At 61.6% G+C, this 19,274-nt stretch overlaps 2 protein-coding genes across 3 annotated transcripts; one reads left to right on the top strand and one right to left on the bottom strand.

The window, feature by feature from the left end:
• Nucleotides 1–1,629: 1,629 nt before the first annotated feature.
• LOC104147976 (immunoglobulin superfamily containing leucine-rich repeat protein-like) lies at nucleotides 1,630–4,892 on the bottom strand. Of its 2 annotated transcripts, none has more exons than XM_009680937.2 (2): nucleotides 4,738–4,892; nucleotides 1,630–3,787 (listed from the first exon to the last, which is right to left on the bottom strand). In XM_009680937.2, exons 1-2 carry the CDS (start codon nucleotides 4,790–4,792, stop codon nucleotides 2,550–2,552), a joined length of 1,293 nt encoding a protein of 430 aa, XP_009679232.2. In that variant the 5' UTR covers nucleotides 4,793–4,892; the 3' UTR covers nucleotides 1,630–2,549. The 2 variants fall into 2 exon arrangements, with proteins under 2 accessions (XP_009679232.2, XP_068809038.1); XM_068952937.1 differs by lacking the exon at nucleotides 4,738–4,892 and adding an exon at nucleotides 4,219–4,287.
• Nucleotides 4,893–11,235: 6,343 nt separating this feature from the next.
• PLK3 (polo like kinase 3) lies at nucleotides 11,236–18,832 on the top strand. The gene is made up of 15 exons (XM_068952938.1): nucleotides 11,236–11,519; nucleotides 12,200–12,307; nucleotides 12,397–12,513; nucleotides 12,948–13,077; nucleotides 13,162–13,249; nucleotides 13,770–13,865; nucleotides 14,670–14,865; nucleotides 15,287–15,413; nucleotides 15,832–15,941; nucleotides 16,033–16,150; nucleotides 16,264–16,347; nucleotides 16,514–16,676; nucleotides 16,828–16,957; nucleotides 17,196–17,306; nucleotides 17,719–18,832. Exons 1-15 carry the CDS (start codon nucleotides 11,358–11,360, stop codon nucleotides 17,911–17,913), a joined length of 1,935 nt encoding a protein of 644 aa, XP_068809039.1. The 5' UTR covers nucleotides 11,236–11,357; the 3' UTR covers nucleotides 17,914–18,832.
• Nucleotides 18,833–19,274: the final 442 nt, after the last annotated feature.

Raw genomic sequence — 19,274 nt, forward strand, 5'->3', positions numbered from 1 at the left:
CCGGGCATGAAACCAGCTCCTGTGGGGCCACCGCTGTCCCTTACCCCACACTCAGCTCCCTCAGCTCTTCCCTGTGTCAGAGGGGGGCAGAAAACCCCTGGCCCCCGTTCACTGTCGGTTTGGGCGCTGGCACTGCTTGCTGCCTTGCTCTGCGGGCTCGGAGGGGAGCCGGGGGCAGTGGGGCGACCCCGGGCTGTCCTGCTGCGGCAGCTCCTCATCCCCCTGCATCCCCAGGGGAGCTCGGGGACACCCGGGGCTGGGGCGGTGCGGCAGAGCTGGGGCCAGCCCAGGGCTCGCGGCGGCCCTCGCCTGAGCCATCTGGCCGGGAGGGTGATGGAGGCTTGTTAAAGGCTGGCGCGGGGCCACTTTCTCAGGGCCTGGGAGGGAGCTGGAAGAGCAAACTCCAGCGGGACATAAAACAGTGGGAAACTTCCATGGCTAACAGAGACACATGCAGTAAAATCCTGTCCTTGTCCCCAGGCCACACCAAGCCGCGCGGTTGCGCAGAGTCCTCTGGGCCGGGATCTCCCCTGTCCCCTCATCATCATCCTGGGGGTGTCCCCCTGCACCCTCTCCCCAGGACCTGCTGTCCCCCAGCTCCCAGCGCCACCGGACAGGGTGGCCGCGCAGCTGGGACGGGAGCCGGGGCTGAGCAAAGGCAGCAGCGAGTCGCGCCGGGGCCCGGAGCAACAGCGGCTTTGCAGGAAACGCCATTTCCTCTGCTGGATGCAGCACGACGTCCTGCCCTGCCCAGGTCCCTTCCTGCCCATGGCCTCGGCCAGGCCCCAGGACGGCTCCAGCCTGCCGAGCGGGGTGGCCAAGGGGCTTCCAGCCTGGGAAATGCCCCTGGGATGTCCCTCTGAGCGGGGCGGCAGAGCCCGCTGCCTCCTTCTCCATCTCCACCTGTGGCAGCAGCTGGGAGGGGGGTGCGGATGACAGCAGGGGGACAAGGGTGCCTGTGTCCACCCCCCTCCCCGGGCTGGAGCACCCATGGGTGCGATACAGCAGAGGGGTGCCTGGGCAGGGAGATGATTTACGCTACTGCCTGCCTTTCGCCTGGTTCCCAGGAGCCCTACAGCTCCCGGCTGGGGCCGGCAAACCCCTTATTTATAGCGCGCTGACAGCTTCCTCCGCCGGGCTGTAAATCACGCCCGGGCTCAGCGTTGGTGCTACACGTTTTTGTAAAGGTTTTGGAAGCACAGGGCTGCAGGGCTGAGCTGAAGGTTACCCCGAGACATCTGTAACCCCGCTGAGGAACCGAGGCAAACCTCCTTCCCATGCAGCGCCCTGCGAAGCGCAGCGGGGGAAGCGCTGGAGAGCTGGGGACAGCACGTCCCAGTGACACTTGTAAAAAAACCCTCCTTTCTCCAGGACTCTGCCCTTTGGCTATGGGAATGGGGCTGCCCAGGAGAGGGGTTTTGGCTGGCCCAAGCCAGTGTGCAAGGCAGAGCCACCACTCGCCCTAGCCCCCCTCCCTGTCCCCCCGTCCCCACGCTGCTCTGGCCCAGCTCAGCCCCCTGCCAGGCTGGTGCAGCAGCCGCGAAGAGCTCGACTCAAGGCTGGCGAGGTGCCCGCCGGCTGCCCGCTGCCTCAAACCCAGCAGACACAGCAGTGGAGCAGCATCGCCGGGAGCTAAATGCTTTATTTCTTATTGCCAGCCGGAGCCTGCAGGCCTTGGTGGCGGATCGGGCAAGGACGGCTGCGAGGGACCCTCCTCCGTGCCTGCGCGTCTCACAAACACACCGTAGGCGCTCAGCGCCGTGCATGGACGGCCCTGCTCGTGCCCGCCTGCGCCCAGGCCCTCCGCGCCCGCCCGCCCGCTTGTGCGCCCAGAGACACGTATGAAGGGCACCAGCTGTTTCACGCCCACGCAGGGCTCACGCAGCAGGACGCTGTGGGATGTGTTGTGGGGACAGGGTGCCCGGCTGAGCAGGCAGGGCCGCACCGGGCGCCCCCTCGCAACGAACCCCCGCCAGGCCCAGGACACCTTGCCCACACAGGGCTTTGCAGCCCTGATGCAGACCACGAGGGCAGAAGCAGAGCCAGCCCCATTTTTGGCCCGCTGTCCCCGTTATCTGGGGGCTGGCAAGAGGCAGGTTCGTGCAGGATGCCATCGAGCCCAGACGGCAGTGTCCTGGCCCCAGAAAGAGAGCATGAAGGCCACAGTCAGGTCTGGGATGCAATTTTGTTCCCTGGTCCCAAAAACGAGCTGAGACAGTCCATCTCCTTCCTTGGGCACCACGAGTCCTCGTGTCCCCAAACGCTGCCTGTCTGCAGCAGCCCCGGTGCCTGAAGCCCCCTCGCCACCCCCTGCCCAGCTGCAGGACGCCGGCATGGCAAGCGAGGGGCAGAGGGGGCAGTGCAGGGGAGGGGAGGGGAGGGGAGGGGAATTTGGGGGTGCAGCGTTGCACACAGCTGGTGTAAGCCACCGTGTGACAGCTCATGCCTCTCCTGCTCCACCAGCTTTCGCTGCCAGCCCAGAGGCACATCCTGGCCCCCTGCCATCCTCCCGGTGTGCCCTAGACACAGCCCTCAGTTCCAGCCACATTTCAGTGCAGGTCGATGTTCTCATACTCCAGGTTGTCTGAGTCCTCCAGTTCGATGCCAGGTACCAGGTTGTAATAGTTGGTCGACTGGCTCATGTACATCTTCTCCCTGTCGGCGGAGTCCTTCAGGACGTCGCTCACACTCACGGTTTCCTCTTCTGCCTCGCTGCCCACCAGCAACTCTGCCCTTGGTGGTGCTGGAGTGTCCTGCTCCGTGCCCGGCTCCGTTCCTGGCTGCCCTGGGTTGGCCAGCACCAGGGAACTGCTGGAGGATCCCACCTGGATCTCCACCTCCTCATAGAGGTCCTTGCCACTCTCCAGCAGGGCTGCGGAGGGCTGGAGCAGGACCTGGTTCCCCAGGAGCACTTTCTTCTCTGTCTCGGAGGGGGCAGCTGGCAGCTCGTAGGGGACGTAGTGGTGGGGCTCTGCGGGCACCGTTGCATTGCTCGTCTCTGCCATGGCCAGGTGGCTCTCAGGCCTGCTCTGAAAGCTGTAGTTGGTCTTTCTCCTCCGCCTGCAGAAGCAGCAGGTGATGCTGGCAAGGATGAACAGTGGGGGCAGGCAGATGAAGAGGGCGGTGAGGTTGTGTGAGCGGCACAGCTCATCCCGGGGGATGCTCTGGAGGTCGGTGCCATGGTAGTGCTCTGGCGTGTGGCAGATAACCTCAGTGGCCAGGCTGGGCCGGCTCTGCAGGACGCTGAGCAAAGCGCAGCTGCAGTCCCAGCTGTTGTTGGAGAGCTGGAGCTGGAGGAGAGACGGCTGCAGGAGGCTGGCAGGAAGGAAAGTTAAAGCGTTGAAGCCTAGGTAGACCTCCTGGACCTGGGTCGATGCTTTCAGAAAGGACTTGGGCAACTCCTGGAGCTGGTTCCTGTCCAGATAAAGAACCTTCAAACTAGGGGCATTTTCCAGAAAGCTTTCAGGGAGGCTTTCCAGCTGGTTGTGACTTAAGTGCAAGATCTCCAAGGTAGGGGTGACTCCCTGGGCGTTGCTGATGGCTGTAATGCTGCAGTGCGAGAGGTAGAGCTCCCGCAGGCCCCGGACCTCTGCCAGGGTGCCCCAGTCCAGGTGGGTGATGTTGGAGCTGGTGAAGTTGAGACAGCAGGTGTCAGGGAGCGCAGCAGCCTGGAAGTCCTGGAAATCCATGGGCCCTGTGCAGTTGCAGTTTTCTGATGCCGGGTCCAGGGCAAGGCCGGCAGTGAGCAAGATGCTGCCCCACAGGGGCATCGTCCGCAGCCTAGGACCTGCAAGAGGAACAGAGGAGAGGATGGGTGACACCCCCCCCCCCCAGACCAGCTCTCCTGCTCCCCTTGCTCCAGGCACCCTGCCCAACTTGGAGCGGCTGAACTCAGCTTCTCCCCCTACAGAAGGCACCTGGGAGCTCTGCCTGGCCCTGCAGCGCACGGGACAGCCCAGGGGGCGCAGGGATCCCGGCGGGTCCCTGCAGACCCTCCGACCCCGCTCGCAGGCTGGGCTGGACCCATGTCCCAGGGATGCTCACGCTGCCAGGCCCGAGGATGCCTCAGCGGCTCCGGCCCCGACCCGCTCCCGGCCGGGGAGCCGGCAGGGGAGAACCGTTCCCGGGGCTGCGCTCGTGTCCCCGGGCGGGAGGGCGCCGCGCCGCGGGGGGCTGAGCCCCCCGGAGGGGCCGGGGCCGGGGGCTGCCCGCTCTCACCTGCCGCCGCCCGCCCCATGCTCCCGCGGCCGGACGCGCCCGCGCCGCTCCGCGCCCGCCGGGTGCCGCCGCCGGCCTCGGCCTCGGCCGCGGCTCCGCCTCGCAGGGGGGCGGCCCCGCCGGAGCCTGCCCGGCCGCCTCCGGTCCCCAGCTCCTGCACCCCGAGCCCCTCCAGCCCCCTGCACCCCTCCAGCCCCCTGCATCCTGTGCCCCTCCAAACACCTGCACCCCTCATCCCTCCAACCCCCTGCACCCCACGCCCCTCCAGCCCCCTGCACCCTGTCCCCCTCCAATCCTCTGTCCCCCTTCTGTCCCCTGCACCTTGTCTCCCTCTGGCCCTTGCGCCCTATCTCCTTTTCAGCCCCCTATACTCTGCCTCCCTCCACTGCCCCCATGAGCCACAATCCCGCTCAGCCCCCTGTACCTCCCCCCTTTCTGCCAGCCTGGGGTCTGCTGAGTTCCCCTCTCTCCCGGGAAGGGGATATATTCGCGGGAAGGCTGTGCCAAGCTGGTCCCCACCTCTGTGCGCAGTACGATTCCCAGCCCAGTGGGGGAGAGGACGCCGGGCGGACATGCCTGCAGGATCGGCACCGAAGGGCCAGCCTCCCTCTCCACTGGGCCCGTTACGACTTCCTTCCACCCTGCACAAGTCCGAGGCCGGGGAAGGAGGAGCTGGGGTTGGAAATGAGCACCACAACCCACAGGAAAAGCACATGTTGGTGTTAGCACTGCTGGAGAGGGGAGCTGCATTTCCACACCTTGAAGGTGTGTGTGTGGACACTGTGGTGTGAATGCTGCCTCGAGGAACCAGGTAAACTGAGGCATGCGGTGTGGCACCAATGGCACTTTGCTACCAGCACTTTCGGTGGTGGTGGGAGAGGCCAGACCTGGCACGAGTGTGGTGGGGTGGCCTCAGCGTGGCAGGGCTCTGATGGCTGCACTTCAGACTGGTTTGGGGTGCAAAAGCAGGGAGAGCAGCAACAGCAGTTGCACTAGCATAGCTTTTGTGCAATGGTAAGCTGTCCCCAGGCCAATGCTGTGTGCCTTTTAAATGCCTCTGGGCCAGGATCCCCTATGTGCTGCGTGTCTGGGGTGCTTCAGAGACCCGGCAAGCTCAGCAAACCAGTAATGAAAGTGTTGGGCCATTTTAGGCTCTCCTGTGCCATATGTGCTGTCCAAAAGGTGCACTGAGAGAACAGGGGCCAGAATGCAGCAATGTTTGAGATCTTTAAGAGTTTCCTGCTTGATTTCATACCTTGCCAGCTGGGGCCCTCTGACCCTGCTCTCACTTCTGCAGGGCTCTTACTCAGCTCAAGGATGCTCCAGCCTCATGTCAGTCTGCACCAGAGTGGGAGAAGCATGTCCTCTCACTGCAGACCCATCATCCACATCCTGTGCACCTCGCTCAGGTCTCTCCTAAACCAAGAGCGTGAGAAACCTCAGCACAGGCGCTGACAGTGGGACCTGGCAGATCCTAGGGATGGCTCCAAGCACAGCCTGGATCCCCAGTGCTCAGCTGTCCAGTGCTGCTGCTGGAGCTGCCCCAGGGGCACGGGGAGTCGGGGCAGGAGCAGCAGGGCCCAGGATGCTGGCAGGTGCCTGGGCGGAGGCAGCTCCGCGCGCCCTGTGCTGTGCTGCAAATGCTGCAAACATAGCAACCAGCGGCCACATGCTCCGTGCCAGGGGATTTCTGCTGAGAAGCAGAGCCAAGGAAACAGAAACAGGGCTGAAAGGGAAGCCAGGGCCCAGCTGAACTTTTTCTGCTGGGGCAGGAGGCAGGAAACGGCAGTTTGGGCCCTTGCAGGAAAGGGAGGTGCAGGCAGCACGCCGGCCTGGGGAGGGACGAGGGTTGCTTCCCGGGATCCCTCGGACACCATTGCGCGTGGTGGCAGAGCCTGCTAAAGCCCTGTGCAAGGGGCACAGGCACCCAGCTGGGGGAAAAGCCTGTTCCGATGCCCCCATGCTGGGACTGCAGCCGACCCCAGAGCCCCCCACACCCTGCCCCATTGCAGGATAGTTCAGAGGGCTCCTGAGCCCCGGCGGCTGGAGCCTATCTGTCGGGGGCTGGGGCTGGGGCCGGGGGTGGTGGGAGAAGTATCTTCCAGCACTGGAATTTTACATCTGACCCCAGATCCAAGTGCCTCCTTAAAGCAGATGGATCTGCATCCTTTCATCTCTCCCTCCAGGCAGGTTTGCCCAGATCTGCAGCTTCCGCTTTGCACACCCGCACTGAGCACCAAGCACCGAGCCCCAGGGGCGGCTGGTCTCGGCTGGTGCAGCACTTGTCTTCCCCACCTCAGCCAAGGGGACCCACCACCCTCTCCCTCCCTCCTCCTCCGTTGCTGCAGGCCTGTGTTTTGCAGGAGCTCACGGGGTGAGAGCGCTGAAGGAGAGGAAGCAACCCTGCTCCAGAGAGGGTCAGGGCTGTTGCCCCGATCTCGGCGAGCCACCCTGTCCCCAAGCCTAGCCTGCACCCGGGGCTGCGGGGGGCAGTGCGGTGCATGGCTGGTGCTGCTCCAGCTGCCCTGGGTGCCGGGTGCAGAGCAAACCGTGATGCTGCACAGCAGCTGCTGCGCAGGCGGCCCCACCGCAAACAGCCAGCCTGCGGCCGGGCTCAGCTTCGCGCATCCTGCCCGCCGGCTGCCGGCACTGCGGGGCTCACCCGGGGCCAGGGATCCAAGGAGCGCTCTTGGCTCCTGGCCTCGGCAGGGCAACGGCTCAGAAGCGAGGGGATGCAAAGGCATCTCAGCCCCATGGCCTTCCCAGCTCCGAGGAGCACCGTGGCTCGTCCCAGGGAAGGAGGAAGGAGCTGGGGCGGCCGGGAGCCCAGGCATGGGGAGGAGCACTGGGGGGCAGCTTGCAGGGTCACAGTCTCCCTCTGGCTGCCGTTTCCCCGAGTGCTCTGGGTGCCCGCGGAGGAGGCCTTGCTGCAGGGAGGGAGCGGAAATGCTGAGCCGGCAGAGCGGGAAGCTGGCAGCACACCCGGCGCAGCACAGCCAGCCCGCGCACGGGTGCACGGTCCAGCCCCAGGCATGAGGAGCTGCACGGGCAGCTCTGTCCTCTGTCTGAGAGGGCCTCGTGGACATGACCTTCCCAGGCTTCATGGACCTGCAGCATCTGCTGGAGCTGAGCAGCACCGAATAATGTGTGTGTGCTGGGGGGACCTCTGGGGTCACTGGTCCAGCCCCACTCACAGCAGAGCCAGCCTTGACATTAGATCCATCTTCAGTCTTAGATCAGGTCACTCAGGCTTCATCCAGGCAAGTTCTGAATACCGTGAAGGATAGAGATCCCACACCCTCGCTAGGCCTCTGTTCCAGTGTTTTACCACGCTCATATGGAAAAAAAAGTTTCCTGTCATCTAGCTGGAATTTCCCTTGATGCAACTTGTGCCCGTTGCCTCTCATGCTTTCACTGTGCATGTCCCTGAAAAGTCTGGCTTCATTTTCCCTGTAACTCCCTTCAAACAGTTGCAGACAAGCAGTAAGATCACCCCAAAGCCTTCTCTCCTCCAGACAGAGCAGACTGCTGACACTAAACCACACGGTCCTCACCACCCCCTCAAGCTGATGCATGGGAAAACTCCTGTCTGAATGAGCACTTTTGGCTACAGTGGGTGCTGGAACATGATTGGGGCTGGTGGGGGCTCTCCTGCGGCACCCCCGCTCGCAGTGGGACCATTGCTGGCCCCAGCTAGCCACGGGCAATTTGGAGTCACACAGGCCATAAGTCCTGGCACTGTGGGGTCAGGGAGAATAGGGTGAAACGTGGGATCTCCTGCCATTGCACATCGGGTGCCTTGGAGGACAAGATGTCTTCATGGACTGAGCCCAGCAAGATGCCACCCTCTGTAGCTGACAGCAGTGAGCCTGCAGCTGATTTAGGGGGAACAAGCTCATTAAAGGGAGGAATGTGCCCCAACCTGTCCACGTGGCCCCTGGGAACAGCAGGGCCACAGCTGAGTTCACAGTGTTCAAGTCCGTCCCTGGTTCAGGAGTCCTAGTTAGTCCCAGCCTCAGGATCCCAGCAGTCAGGTAGCTCCAGGACCAGCGTCTCCTCAAAAATCTCAGGCAAGCTGTCTGTTGCCTGTCTTATTCCTGGCCACCTGACCCACTCACTCCTCTCCCATGCCTCCATCGCTTTGCTCCCAGGATCAAATGCTCTCACTTTTCCCGGCTGTTCTCGCAGAAGGCCGGTCCCTGACCAGCATGCAGGTAGCAGTGCTGGCTGAGCGCTGCCCCCAGGGAGGGAAGTGGGCAGGGAGGCGGCGGGCATGGCCCGAGGAGGCGGATGTGATGCTCTCGCTTGGGGACTGGCTTGCCCTAAAAAGCTGACTGCCCCCAGCGTGCCAAGCAGGGCCGGCCGGTCGGTCCCCCTGGGGTTGCACACAGGGACACATGCGCACGCAAACACACACGTGGGACGGGTGCTCTGCTGTGAGCATCCCCAGGAGCCCGGTGCTGGGGCTCCCTGCGATGCCCCTCCAGGGAGTCGACCCGGCGAGGCTGGGGTAGGCGATGGCAGGGCTGGGAGGAGGGTGCATGTGGGCAGGATGGCTTGAGAGCTGCGCATGCTGGGCTGCTGCTGCATGTGTCCACCTGGCCACTAGTGTGAGAAGTTGTGCTGGGCCTCTGGCAAGAGGAGCAGCAGGAAGAGGCTGCCCAGCACCTTGCTCTGGCTCGGATCATCCTCTCCTCACAGGTCTGAGGCAGAGGGTGGAGGAGGGAGCTGCTCCCAGGGCTCCATCCGTCTCGGAGAGGAGGTGCCTGAGCCCTGGGAGGAGGCAGGGCCCATCCGTACCCCCCAAGCCTGGCCCGAGGGCCAGCAGTGAGCAGGAGCAGAGCGGATAGCTCTCAGCCATTGTGTCCCGCGGTGCCTCCCCCCGAGCATCTGAGCAAGCCCCGCTCCGCTCTGCTCCACCACCCTGGGGCGAGTCCCCTGAGCCTTCTCCCAGCACCCCAGGGTGCCTCCCCCCCCCCCCCGCTGCCTCCAGATGCTGACTCAGCTCTGCTGGGGAGCTCCCGGCAGCCTCCGAGCTGGGGCCTCCGTCGGAAAAACAGAGCTGCCCCGTGACGTCGCTGGTGCCCTGGGGAGCCTGGGGCCCCGGTGGAAACAGGCTGGTTTCTCTGAAGTGGCAGAGGCCTCCCTGCCTGCTCCCGGCACGCGTTTGCCACCGTGGCAGCAGGTTTGCACGTGCTTCCTGTACGAAAGCTGGAAACCTGAGAGACAGGCAGAGAGACGGGGTGGCGGAGGGGTGCAGGGATCCGAGCTCACACCTCCCCGGCCTCCGCTTTGCTGCTGTGAGAAAGGGGTTTGAGTTCTCCCTGCCCCCCCGAGGCTGAAAGGAGAGTCGCTGGGAAGCACCGGGCTATTTGGCAGGGGTGTACTCATACAAAACCCTCAGCGCGTTCAAAAACACATCCAGCACCTGTGCACGGAGCCCCCCAAACTGCCTCGGGGAAGCAGAGGGGGAGCACAGCACGGGGAAACTGAGGCACAGAGCGAGGGACTGGCAGTGGTCACCCCTTGAGCGGTACCCAGCAGGGAAAGAACAACAGCATTGTGAGGGGCAATGCTGCTGCTGGGGGTGCTCTGGGAGGGCGGGTGGCCACAGGGGTGGGGCTGCTTTTGCCTGCTCTGGGTGCCCGTGGGGAGGGAGAGCTGCTGCAGCTCCCCACCACGGGCTGTTTTGGGTGACGGAGACAAGGATCCCGCTGTGACCATGGCCAAGCCTCTGGGCTGAGCATCCCCTGCGTGGGCTGTAAGTCGTGGCGAGGGGAGCGAACCTCCAGGCTGGCTCTGCCCCGCAGGAGGACCACGGCAGACACCAGACCCGCAGGGCCGCGGGCGCAGGGGCTGCGCCGCACAGTCCTGCTCGTGGCCATTAGAGAGCAGCACCGCTATGCCATGCTGCCTGGATGTCTGTCCTGCTTGCCCACGCCAGCGCAAGCCAGCCGGACACATGCGCCGGAGCCCCCAGGAAGCAGCCTCGGCAGGGGGACACCCAGGACAGGGTGCCAGGCTCTCCCGGACACATGCGTATCCCCGTGGCTGGCTGCCTGGGACGGTGCTGCTGGTCCTGGGCTGGCCACCGGGCACTCTCTGGGCACGGGGTGCTGGGGACTGACCTTTCCGGGCTATCTGAGGGCCAGCAGGGCCCTGGGCCGTGCTACAGCCGGGGCGAAGCCTCGCTCCGTCACCCCGCGATGAGCCTGCCAGCATCTCCCCCTTGCCCAGACGCCCGTCTCAGGGCGGACGGCGGGTGCTTAGGGCGTCCGTACTCTGGGCTTCACTCACTTTTGCGAACCCGGTGGCAGGCTGGCTGCTAAAATCTGCGAGCGGCTGCAGACTCCCTCCTGGGAGGGCCGGGGGTGAGGAGCCCAAGCCCGTGGGGCTGACGCAATGTGGGAGGAAGGGGCTGAGTGCGTGTGTGCTGTGGGTGAGGGGGGGCTGCGTCTATCTTTATGGGTGTGTATGGGGAGAGGGGCTCCGTGTGTCTGCGGGGGGGTCCTTGTGTCTATGGGGGGGGGTGTCTCTGGGTCCATGGGGCGCTGCGTGTCTATAGCGGTGCGTGTCTATGGGGGTTGCCTGTGTCCGGGGGGGGGGGCGTTTCTTTCTGGGGAGGCGGCAAGTCTATGGGTGTCTGTCCGTCTGCGGGGACCTGTGCGTCCACGAGGCCTCGCTGTAGCTGGGGCTGGGTCCGTATATCTATGGGGGGTACGTGTAGGGGGCCTGTGTGCCTATAGGGGGCTATCTCCGATGGGGGACTGCGCGTAGCCCGCGGGCTCCTCTCGAGCAGCCCAAGACGTGGGGTGAGGTTTGGGGGAGGGGGGGGAAGGCAGGTGTGACTGCCGTGCCGTGCCGTGCCGTGCCGTGCCGTGCCGTGCCGTGCCGTGCCGTGCCGTGCCCCCGCGCCCCCTCCCTCTCTCCCCGCACCTCCGCCCCGCGGTGCGACTGCCCCTTTAAGAGCGGCGGCAGCGGCGGGGATGGGCGGGGCGTGGTGACGTCACTCCGCCCATTGATAAAGGCGGCGGGATTCCCTGCCGCCCCAGCGGGAGCGCTCGGCGGCGGCGGCGCCACGTGCGCGGGTCCGGCGGCAGCGGCGGCACAGGATCCCGGCGCCCCCGGCCCACCCCGCCATGGAGCCCACCGGCCTCTACCCGCCCTTCCCCGCCGCCCGCCTCCCCCGCGACCGCCCCGAGCCCGCCCCGGCGCCGCCGCCCCGGGCGGCCGAGACCACCCGCATCATCACCGACCCTCTCTCGGGCCGCTCCTACTGCAAGGGCCGCCTCCTGGGCAAGGTACCGCCGGGACCGGGGGGCGGGCGAGCGGCCCGGCTGCTCAGCGCCGTGACCCCCCCCCCCGCCGCGCTTGGCTCCCCCTTGCCTGGGAGCAGGGGGGACCCCGGGTGGGCCCCCTGCCCGGTCCGTGGGGCTCCGGTGAGGCGGGCGCGAGTGACGGGGCTGGTTGGCAGGCCGCCGCCCCGCGAGTTTCGGGGCGTGCGTGGGAGCGCGGGCGCCGCGTTCCCGGCCGGCCGGGCCCCGCGCTCGGGGCGGCGTGTGGGAGGCAGCGGGCCGGCCCCAGCCCGGCCGGGGCGGCTCAGCAGCTGAGTGTGCAGATCCGCGTGCTGACATCACGGCAGGAAAAACCTGTCGCTGTGCTGCTCGCTTTCGGTGGCCTCAAATCTCCCGGCCTGTTCTACTTTCCTGGCGGGTGCAGGACTTTCCAGGTGACCTGTCATATGGAAAGATGCAGAGCCTTGCTGTGGTGGGAGGAAAAACGCCCTGGAGGCTTTACAGGAACTGAATAAAGAAAATCCCTAGTCAAAAGCACTGTAGTTCAGATCTTAGTGGGCAATGTAGCAGGAGGGAGAGGTTCATGATGTTCTCCAGGCTGTGTTGCAAGGGAACAATTGAGAAGGCTTATAAGCACCTGTGGTGGCTGAGGCTAGAGCAATTCCTAACCACATCTTCCTTTGCAGGGGGGGTTCGCACGATGCTATGAAATGACAGACCTCTTGAGCAACAAAACCTATGCTGTGAAGGTTATTCCTCACAGCCGGGTGGCTAAACCCCACCAGCGGGAGAAGGTAAGTGGTGTGGGGTTGGCAGGGAGTGTCTGGCTGGTAGGGGTGCAGCAAGAGCCCTGCGCTCACCTGTGGCCCCTGCTTCCTTTCAGATCACCAATGAGATTGAGCTGCACAGGGACTTGCACCACAAGCACATTGTCAAGTTCTCTCATTACTTTGAGGACTCAGAAAACATCTATATCTTCCTGGAGCACTGCAGTAGGAAGGTGAGTGCTGGCTGCCAAAGGTTGCCCTAAAATAAGCCGCAGGTGGCTGGTGCTGGGCTGTATCTGAGGAGCTGCATTAGCACTCTGTTTTTCCTGGTTTCCACTGCTGCCCATTCTGTTCCATCCTCTGAGCTAACTCTGCTCAGCCACAAGCTGTTTGCTTGCATTGGAGACACCCTAGATTGCCTCTCCTATTCAGGGTATCTGCTTGTGTTGGTAACTTGTAGCACCTAGTGGTGCCACCCATAAATCCACTGGTTGTGCTGAGCATCCTGTGGTGACCTCAACCCTTTGTGTTCATGGCCATGGCAGAAGGATTATCTGTGGATGTGTGACTTTTGGAAGAACTAGCTTTTGCCTGTCCCTTGCCTAGTGGGTGCAGCTGCTTGTTCTCCCTGGCTGCAGTCACTGAACTGTCTTCTCTCCTTCTGCAGTCCCTGGCTCACATCTGGAAGGCCCGCCATACTCTGCTGGAGCCAGAAGTGCGCTATTACCTCAAACAGATCATCTCAGGCTTGAAATACCTCCACCTCAAGGGCATCCTACACAGGGACCTCAAGCTTGGTGAGTGTCCCTGTCAGGGTGAAGAGCAGTATGAGCACTGGACTGCTCTACAGTGATTGGTGATGCGTCACTCTTGTCTTGTAGGCAACTTCTTCATCAATGAAAACATGGAGCTGAAAGTGGGGGACTTTGGTCTAGCTGCTTGTCGTGATATCTCTGACCAGAAGAAAAAGTAAGTTTGAGTTTCCTCTTCCAGAGCTGTCCTCCAAGGGCTCATCTTTCTCTTCCTCCTGGCCAGCCTCCCAAGCAGAGGGGCAAGCCACCCTCCTGGCTGTGGTGGTGGTTGGGGCCATTCCTGCCCCAGCTGCCTGGGGCCCATGGCTGCAGCCAGGGAGAGGGGCCTGGAGGGGCTTACAGAGCTCACAGCCGTTGGAGAGAACAATGCGCTTGCTATAGCTATTGTGCCTGCCAGGCTGCCCTGCCGGGTGTGCGGGGCTGGGACACAAAGGCTCTGTTCCTTGCTGTATTGAGGACAAGCTCTTCCCAACAGCTCTCCAGGAACAGCTGTTCCTGACCCCTGGGGGCTGGGGGGAGGGAGTGTATGTGTGGGGGGCTCTTGTGGATGGATGGAGCCTTTCTACCCCAAAGAGCAAAATGGGACAGGGGAGAACAGGCTGTGAGCTAAAACCGAGGGCTTGGACAGGGAGAGGTTGGTTGCAAAGTACACACTGACCTGGCTGTTTGCCCTGCAGGACAATATGTGGGACCCCCAACTACCTGGCCCCCGAAGTGCTGCTGCGACAGGGCCATGGGCCTGAGTCAGATGTGTGGTCTCTGGGCTGTGTCATGTAAGTTGGTGCTGCTGTGCCCAAAGTGGCATGGCCAGGTGGGGTGGGGTCTGCATAGTCCTGCCTGCTCTGTGCGTGTCCCTGGGGCTGAGTGGTGCTCTGGAGCAGCTCTGAGGAAGTTGTGCTGTGCTTCATCTTGCAGGTTTGCAGTGACTGCTGAAAGGCAGGGGGAGGGCAGCAAGTGGCTGGGTCTAGCTGAGTGCTTTTTTTTTTTTGGAGTAGGGTTCCAGCTCAGGGGCTGGGAAGCTGCTTGAGAGCTGTGTGAGTGGGAGCTATATACTTGCAAACTCTCTCATGCTGTTCTCTGCTCTGGTTCAAAGTGGGCTTGACTGATCTGAGAACATGATAAACAATGGAAAATCTCTGTGGCTGGTGACAGCTGCTGTGCCTGTTTGTATGGAGAGCAATCACTGAGACGCTGTGCTGCTTCGATGAATCTCTAGCCCCTACCTGGCTGTTACCCACAAGCTTCCTGCTGAACTTTCCACTCTGGTGCCTGCAAAAGTGGTCTCGGCAGCACGGGGGGGTGTGCTGGAGCAGCAGCATGGCAGCTGGGGGGAAGGCCTTCATCTCCCCAGCCCTCTCCCAGTTCCTAAGGGCTCCTTGCCTGTTGCTCTAAACAGTTGCTAGGAGGAAGCATGGCCGGATGCGAGTGCAGCTGCCCTGTTTGCTCATTCCCTGGGCTGGGAAGTGGTGCTCCCAGCCAGGTGTGGCTGGCTGCATGAGAATAACTTCCTTGCTCTAAGTGCTGCTGAGTCATGAGCCTGGCAGGGACATAACTGTGGCATGTGTGTCCCTTCCCAGGTATACTCTGTTGTGTGGGAACCCTCCTTTTGAGACCTCTGACCTCAAAGAGACCTATAGGTGCATCAAGCAGGTAGATTACACCCTGCCTGCCTTCCTCTCAGTGCCTGCCAAGCACCTCATCGCTGGCATCCTGAAACGCAACCCCCAGGACCGCCTCACGCTTGAGGAGATCTTGGACCATGAGTTCTTCAAGGTGAGTGGGTGAGAGCCTGCAGTCAGATCTCTGGGCTGATGTGACCCTTCTCCAGGTGGGATGAGGCTTTTCTGACTGTGTGACCCCTAGCACAAAGCACAGGGCACTGCCCTTGGTGTGCTGTCCTTGTCACCCTGGCCTCAGTCCCTTGAGGGAAGTGGCTGGTGTCCGGTGGAAATGCCAGCTGAGGGAATTGCTCTGGCTGCCAAGGGATCTAGTGACTGCTTGCTGCTCTGTCCCTATAGCACAGACTGTTTCTCATACTGATGATACCTGAATGCCAATAGTGGATCTGTGGCTTGACAAGAAATGCAAGCTGGCTGTCAGGAGGGTTGTGAGTGACTGGTTAGCTCAGGCCAGCTGCTCTGCTGAGCAACACGTAGGCTACAGAAACTGTAGCTCTGCTTTGACCTCTCTGCAGGGGTACACACCTGAGAAGCTGCCTCCCAGCAGTTGTGTGATGGCTCCGGAGCTGTGTCCCCCCAACCCAGCCAAGACTCTGTTTGCTAAAGTCACCAAGACGCTCTTTGGAAAGAAGAAACCCAAGGGTAAGGCTCTACTCTCACCCAGGCAGACAGGAGCCTCTGGCTGACCCTTCCTTCAGGGAAAAGTGGGCTATGGCTCCTGACAAGACCTCCTGATGGTGCCCTACAGCCCCCTGCCTGGGACCAGCACCAGTTGGGTTTGCCCCTGCCCTTCCGGTGTTGCGTTGCTGGTGGCCTGGCATTGGGTGTGCTCGCCTGGTGAGCGGATGCTGGGCTGCAACCCGCAGCGGGTAGTTCCTCCTGGAAACCTTCAGTTGCATGAGAACTGGGAAGTGAAAGCAGGAGGCATCTGCCTGACACCATCCTTCCCATGACAGGCATGGAGAGGCAAAGGGAAAGCCAAGCTACTGGGTGGGGGTGGCCCAAATACCTCAATCTTTCGCATACCGAGTGGTGGGCTCATTGCATGCTCTCCCCTTAGCCAAGAAGGGCTCTTCAGAGGACAAAGATGACATCTCCAAGCTGGTCACTGGGTTGATGAAGACCTCGATCTGCAGACAGATGAGCTACAAAGCTCTAGAAGGGAATGAGGTGAGAAGACCTGGGCTTGTTCCCAAGCCTGGGTCTACCCCTTCTTGAGGGGCTAGATGGGGGATGGTGCTAATGCCATGTCTCTCTGCAGGCCACCCCAGTTTCATGCCGCAGCGCCAGCTCCAGCCCTGTGGAGACATTGGCAGAGGAGACATCTCGCAAGTCCATGTCCCCCTCCATCCGGGGGACGATGGCTAGCAGCTGTGAAGGTGAGCATACCTACCTGGGCCACCTTGGCCTGTCCTGAGCTTCCTGATGTGCTGTGGCTGATAGCAGGGGGGACAGGATGGCTGACTCAAAGCTTGTAATCTTCCCTCTGCAGCCTTTGAAGACTGCGTCACTGCCTCTACTGTCATTGAGTCAGCTGTCCGGCTCCTGCGGACCTGTCTGTCCTGCATGCCCCCAGGTAAACTGATCAGAAGCAGCCCCTGGGACAGTGCACTGTGTCCCTCTCTCTTCAGGATGGAGGCAGGGCTGCAGTTTGCTGTACCTTAATTACTTTTGGAGCCTGCTGCTGGGGTAGGATGGTGAGCTGGGCAGAGGCTAGCTGCTTACTCCCTCTATCCCATCAGCGGACAGAAACCCCGCCTCCCTGGCCCGGCATGAGCAGTTCGTCTGGGTGAGCAAGTGGGTAGATTACTCCAACAAGTATGGCTTCGGCTACCAACTCTCCAACCACAGCATCGGAGTCCTCTTCAACGACGGCACGCACATGATGCTTTCCCCCAACCACAAGTAAGCAGTGGGGAAGGTGCTGGTATCTCTGAGGTCAGTCCCTCAGCTGAGTGGGAAGGGGCTGGTGGAGGTGGGGGGAGGCATCAGCAGGAGTAGGCTTGGAGCTGGGTGCACTGGGTGTCCCTGAAGCTCAGTCTCCTCTTCTTCCCAGGATGGTGCATTACAACTTTACCAACAGCAGACACATTGCATTCCCTGTGTCCAACATCCCTGAGCAGCTGCAGGGGCAGATGAGTGTCTTGCGCTACTTTGCATCCTACATGGAGCAGCATCTCATGAAGGTGAGCGTGTGGAGCCCTAGTGAGGGGTGGGCTGGGACCACAGGCAGGTTGGACATCAGTCACAGCTTGACAGCCCAATGCAGAATTGTGGGAATCCCTGCTTGCAGGCCATGGCCAGTGGACACAGCTATGTGCTGGTAGCAGGGGACCCCCCCTGGGGTTATACCCAGCCCCACTGTGTTGCACAGTGCACCCCTGAGACTGGCATGAGTGGCTTATACAGACCTTTCTCTCCAAGGGAGGTGACTTGCCCAGCATAGATGACCTTGGGCAGCCAGCCCTGCTTCTCCTGCAGTGGGTGAAGACTGACCAAGCCTTGCTCATGCTCTTCAGCAGTGGTACCCTCCAGGTATGTGTGGGGTACATGGGGATGCTCAGATTCCTATGGGGAAGAAGCCACCTGGGGATGCCCAGCCTCAGTTAGATCTTGTCTGCCATAGCCTGAATGCAAAGTCCAGCTGTGAAATCAGCTGTTGGTCCAGGATGTTGCTCCTGTTTCCAGAGCTGCTGGCTGTGGTTTGTCCAGCCTCTGAGAGGGCGTAGGGAGGCACCATGCTTTGGCCAGCCACTTCTGGCTGCCCCAGTGTTTGGGTCAGCCACGTTCCTGCTGCAGGGTGTGGAGCAGCTGATGCTCCCAGGCAGGTCAGGGAGGAGGAACGGGTTGAGGCAGGAAGTGTGGCTCCATCTCTGCTGCCACCATGCTGCAGGAGATGTGGATTATACTGAGCTTGTGCTTAATGTTGGCCCCACCTGTCTCCTAGGTGAACTTCTACAATGACCACACCAAGGTGATCATCAGCAAGCCTGACCACTCCTGCCTGGTCACCTACATCAACCGGGAACGCAACTCCTACACCTACAAGCTGTGCAGCATCCAGGAGCTGGGCTGTTCTCCTGAGCTCCAGCAGCGCCTCAGATACGTACTGAAGCTCCTCCAGGAGCGGGCTGATGCCTAGTTTGGGGCCTTGGGGACCCTCTCTGGACATAGAGGTCTCCCCTTACCCTCCCATGGGATGGGAGGTGTGTTGTGGTGCTGGATGACTACCTGGGCACCCTGTACTGCGATGCTCAGTTGGACTCTTATAGACCAAGACATGTGGATGTGGCCTATGGCAGCTGGTCTAGGCACTCTTTGTCCTTGCTGCTCCTTGGCTCCTGGCAATCACTGCCTCTGTGCTGGCAGCTCCTGTTCTGGTTGTGCTGGTCTTAATGGAGTGTGCTGGGGAACTGGAGCAGAGCGAAGGGACAAGTGCCCTGCAACCTGTTTTGGATTTGCAGCCTGGTGCATCCTTGTGGTGGTTGGTGCTTCAGCCTTCCTTGGCCATCACTTGCCTGCAGCCAGAGCTCTGGCTTTCCTGGCACTGGGCAAGTGCCCAGCTGCCAGCTTCACCTGGAAATTGGGCTCAGGCATATTAACAGTCTCCAGAGTCCTGAGTGGAAGGCTCAGGGTGCTGTAGGATGGGGGTAGCACTCCCCCACATACACACAAGAGATGGACGGGGTGAAGGGCATTGCCTGCCTTGCCCATGGGGTGTGTGGGCTGGTGCATGCTGCTCCACAACTACTACACTAAGGAGGGGAGCGGGACAGGGCCCTTTGGGCTGTGCTAGGGCTGACTGCTCCAGCCACTCCTGAATTTGTGAATAGTCTGGTACAAATTGAGGCTTGATAGGGGGGGAAAAAGGGATCTGAAGGCTTGTCTGGAGAAGCCCTCATTTTGCTGGGACCTGTGGGAGGTTTCTTGTTTCAAGGCAGTCTCTGCTGGGTGGGACTATTTATGTATCTTATTTATATGGATTTATTTATTTTCTTGTTGGACTCTTCATGTGCAGCTCCTTGTCCCCAATTCACCTCAATTAAAAATTTCCTCTTGTAAGAGCAAACGGTCTTCATCTTGCTTGGTGCTGGGTCCTGTGCCACAAAATGGCTATAGCTCCCCAAAGCTGGAGAGCAGAGCATCCTTATCTTCATTCTTGCTTCAGGGCTTCCCTCCTTGATATTGGTGTGGGGGCAAGGTCATGGAGCTGGGTGTGCTAGGGGGACTTCCCCAGTTTGAACTGGGGTAGGGGTGAGACCCCATGGGGCCCTCCCCAGGGCTGGGCAGGATTAGCTCTTGCTGATTGCTAGTTCTGTCTTCCAGTCAAATCCAGCTACTCTAATATCTGTGCTTAACTGAATTGGGGAAAGCAGGGTCTCCTGCCCTGGGGTCTTTGACTCCTGCCCATGGCCCTTTCAGCTCTGCCTAGAGGGCCTGACTTAGTTCCCTCTGTCCTTCCACTCTGCATCATGTGATGGGGTATGAGCTGGGACCAAAGCC

The sequence above is a fragment of the Struthio camelus genome, chromosome 8 (assembly GCF_040807025.1).
Source record: "Struthio camelus isolate bStrCam1 chromosome 8, bStrCam1.hap1, whole genome shotgun sequence".
Taxonomy (NCBI): Eukaryota; Metazoa; Chordata; class Aves; order Struthioniformes; family Struthionidae; genus Struthio; species Struthio camelus.

Coding starts and splice junctions, on each gene's coding strand:
- LOC104147976 (XM_009680937.2), bottom strand. CDS start 4,792: ATGTCCGCCCGGCGTCCTCTCCCCCACTGGGCTGGGAATCGTACTGCG. Junction 3,788..4,737: donor GAATCGTACTGCGCACAGAG/GTGGGGACCAGC, acceptor TTCCTCTTGCAG/GTCCTAGGCTGCGGACGATG.
- PLK3 (XM_068952938.1), top strand. CDS start 11,358: ATGGAGCCCACCGGCCTCTACCCGCCCTTCCCCGCCGCCCGCCTCCCC. Junction 13,866..14,669: donor TGGTCTCTGGGCTGTGTCAT/GTAAGTTGGTGC, acceptor GTCCCTTCCCAG/GTATACTCTGTTGTGTGGGA. Junction 16,958..17,195: donor TGGAGCAGCATCTCATGAAG/GTGAGCGTGTGG, acceptor TTTCTCTCCAAG/GGAGGTGACTTGCCCAGCAT.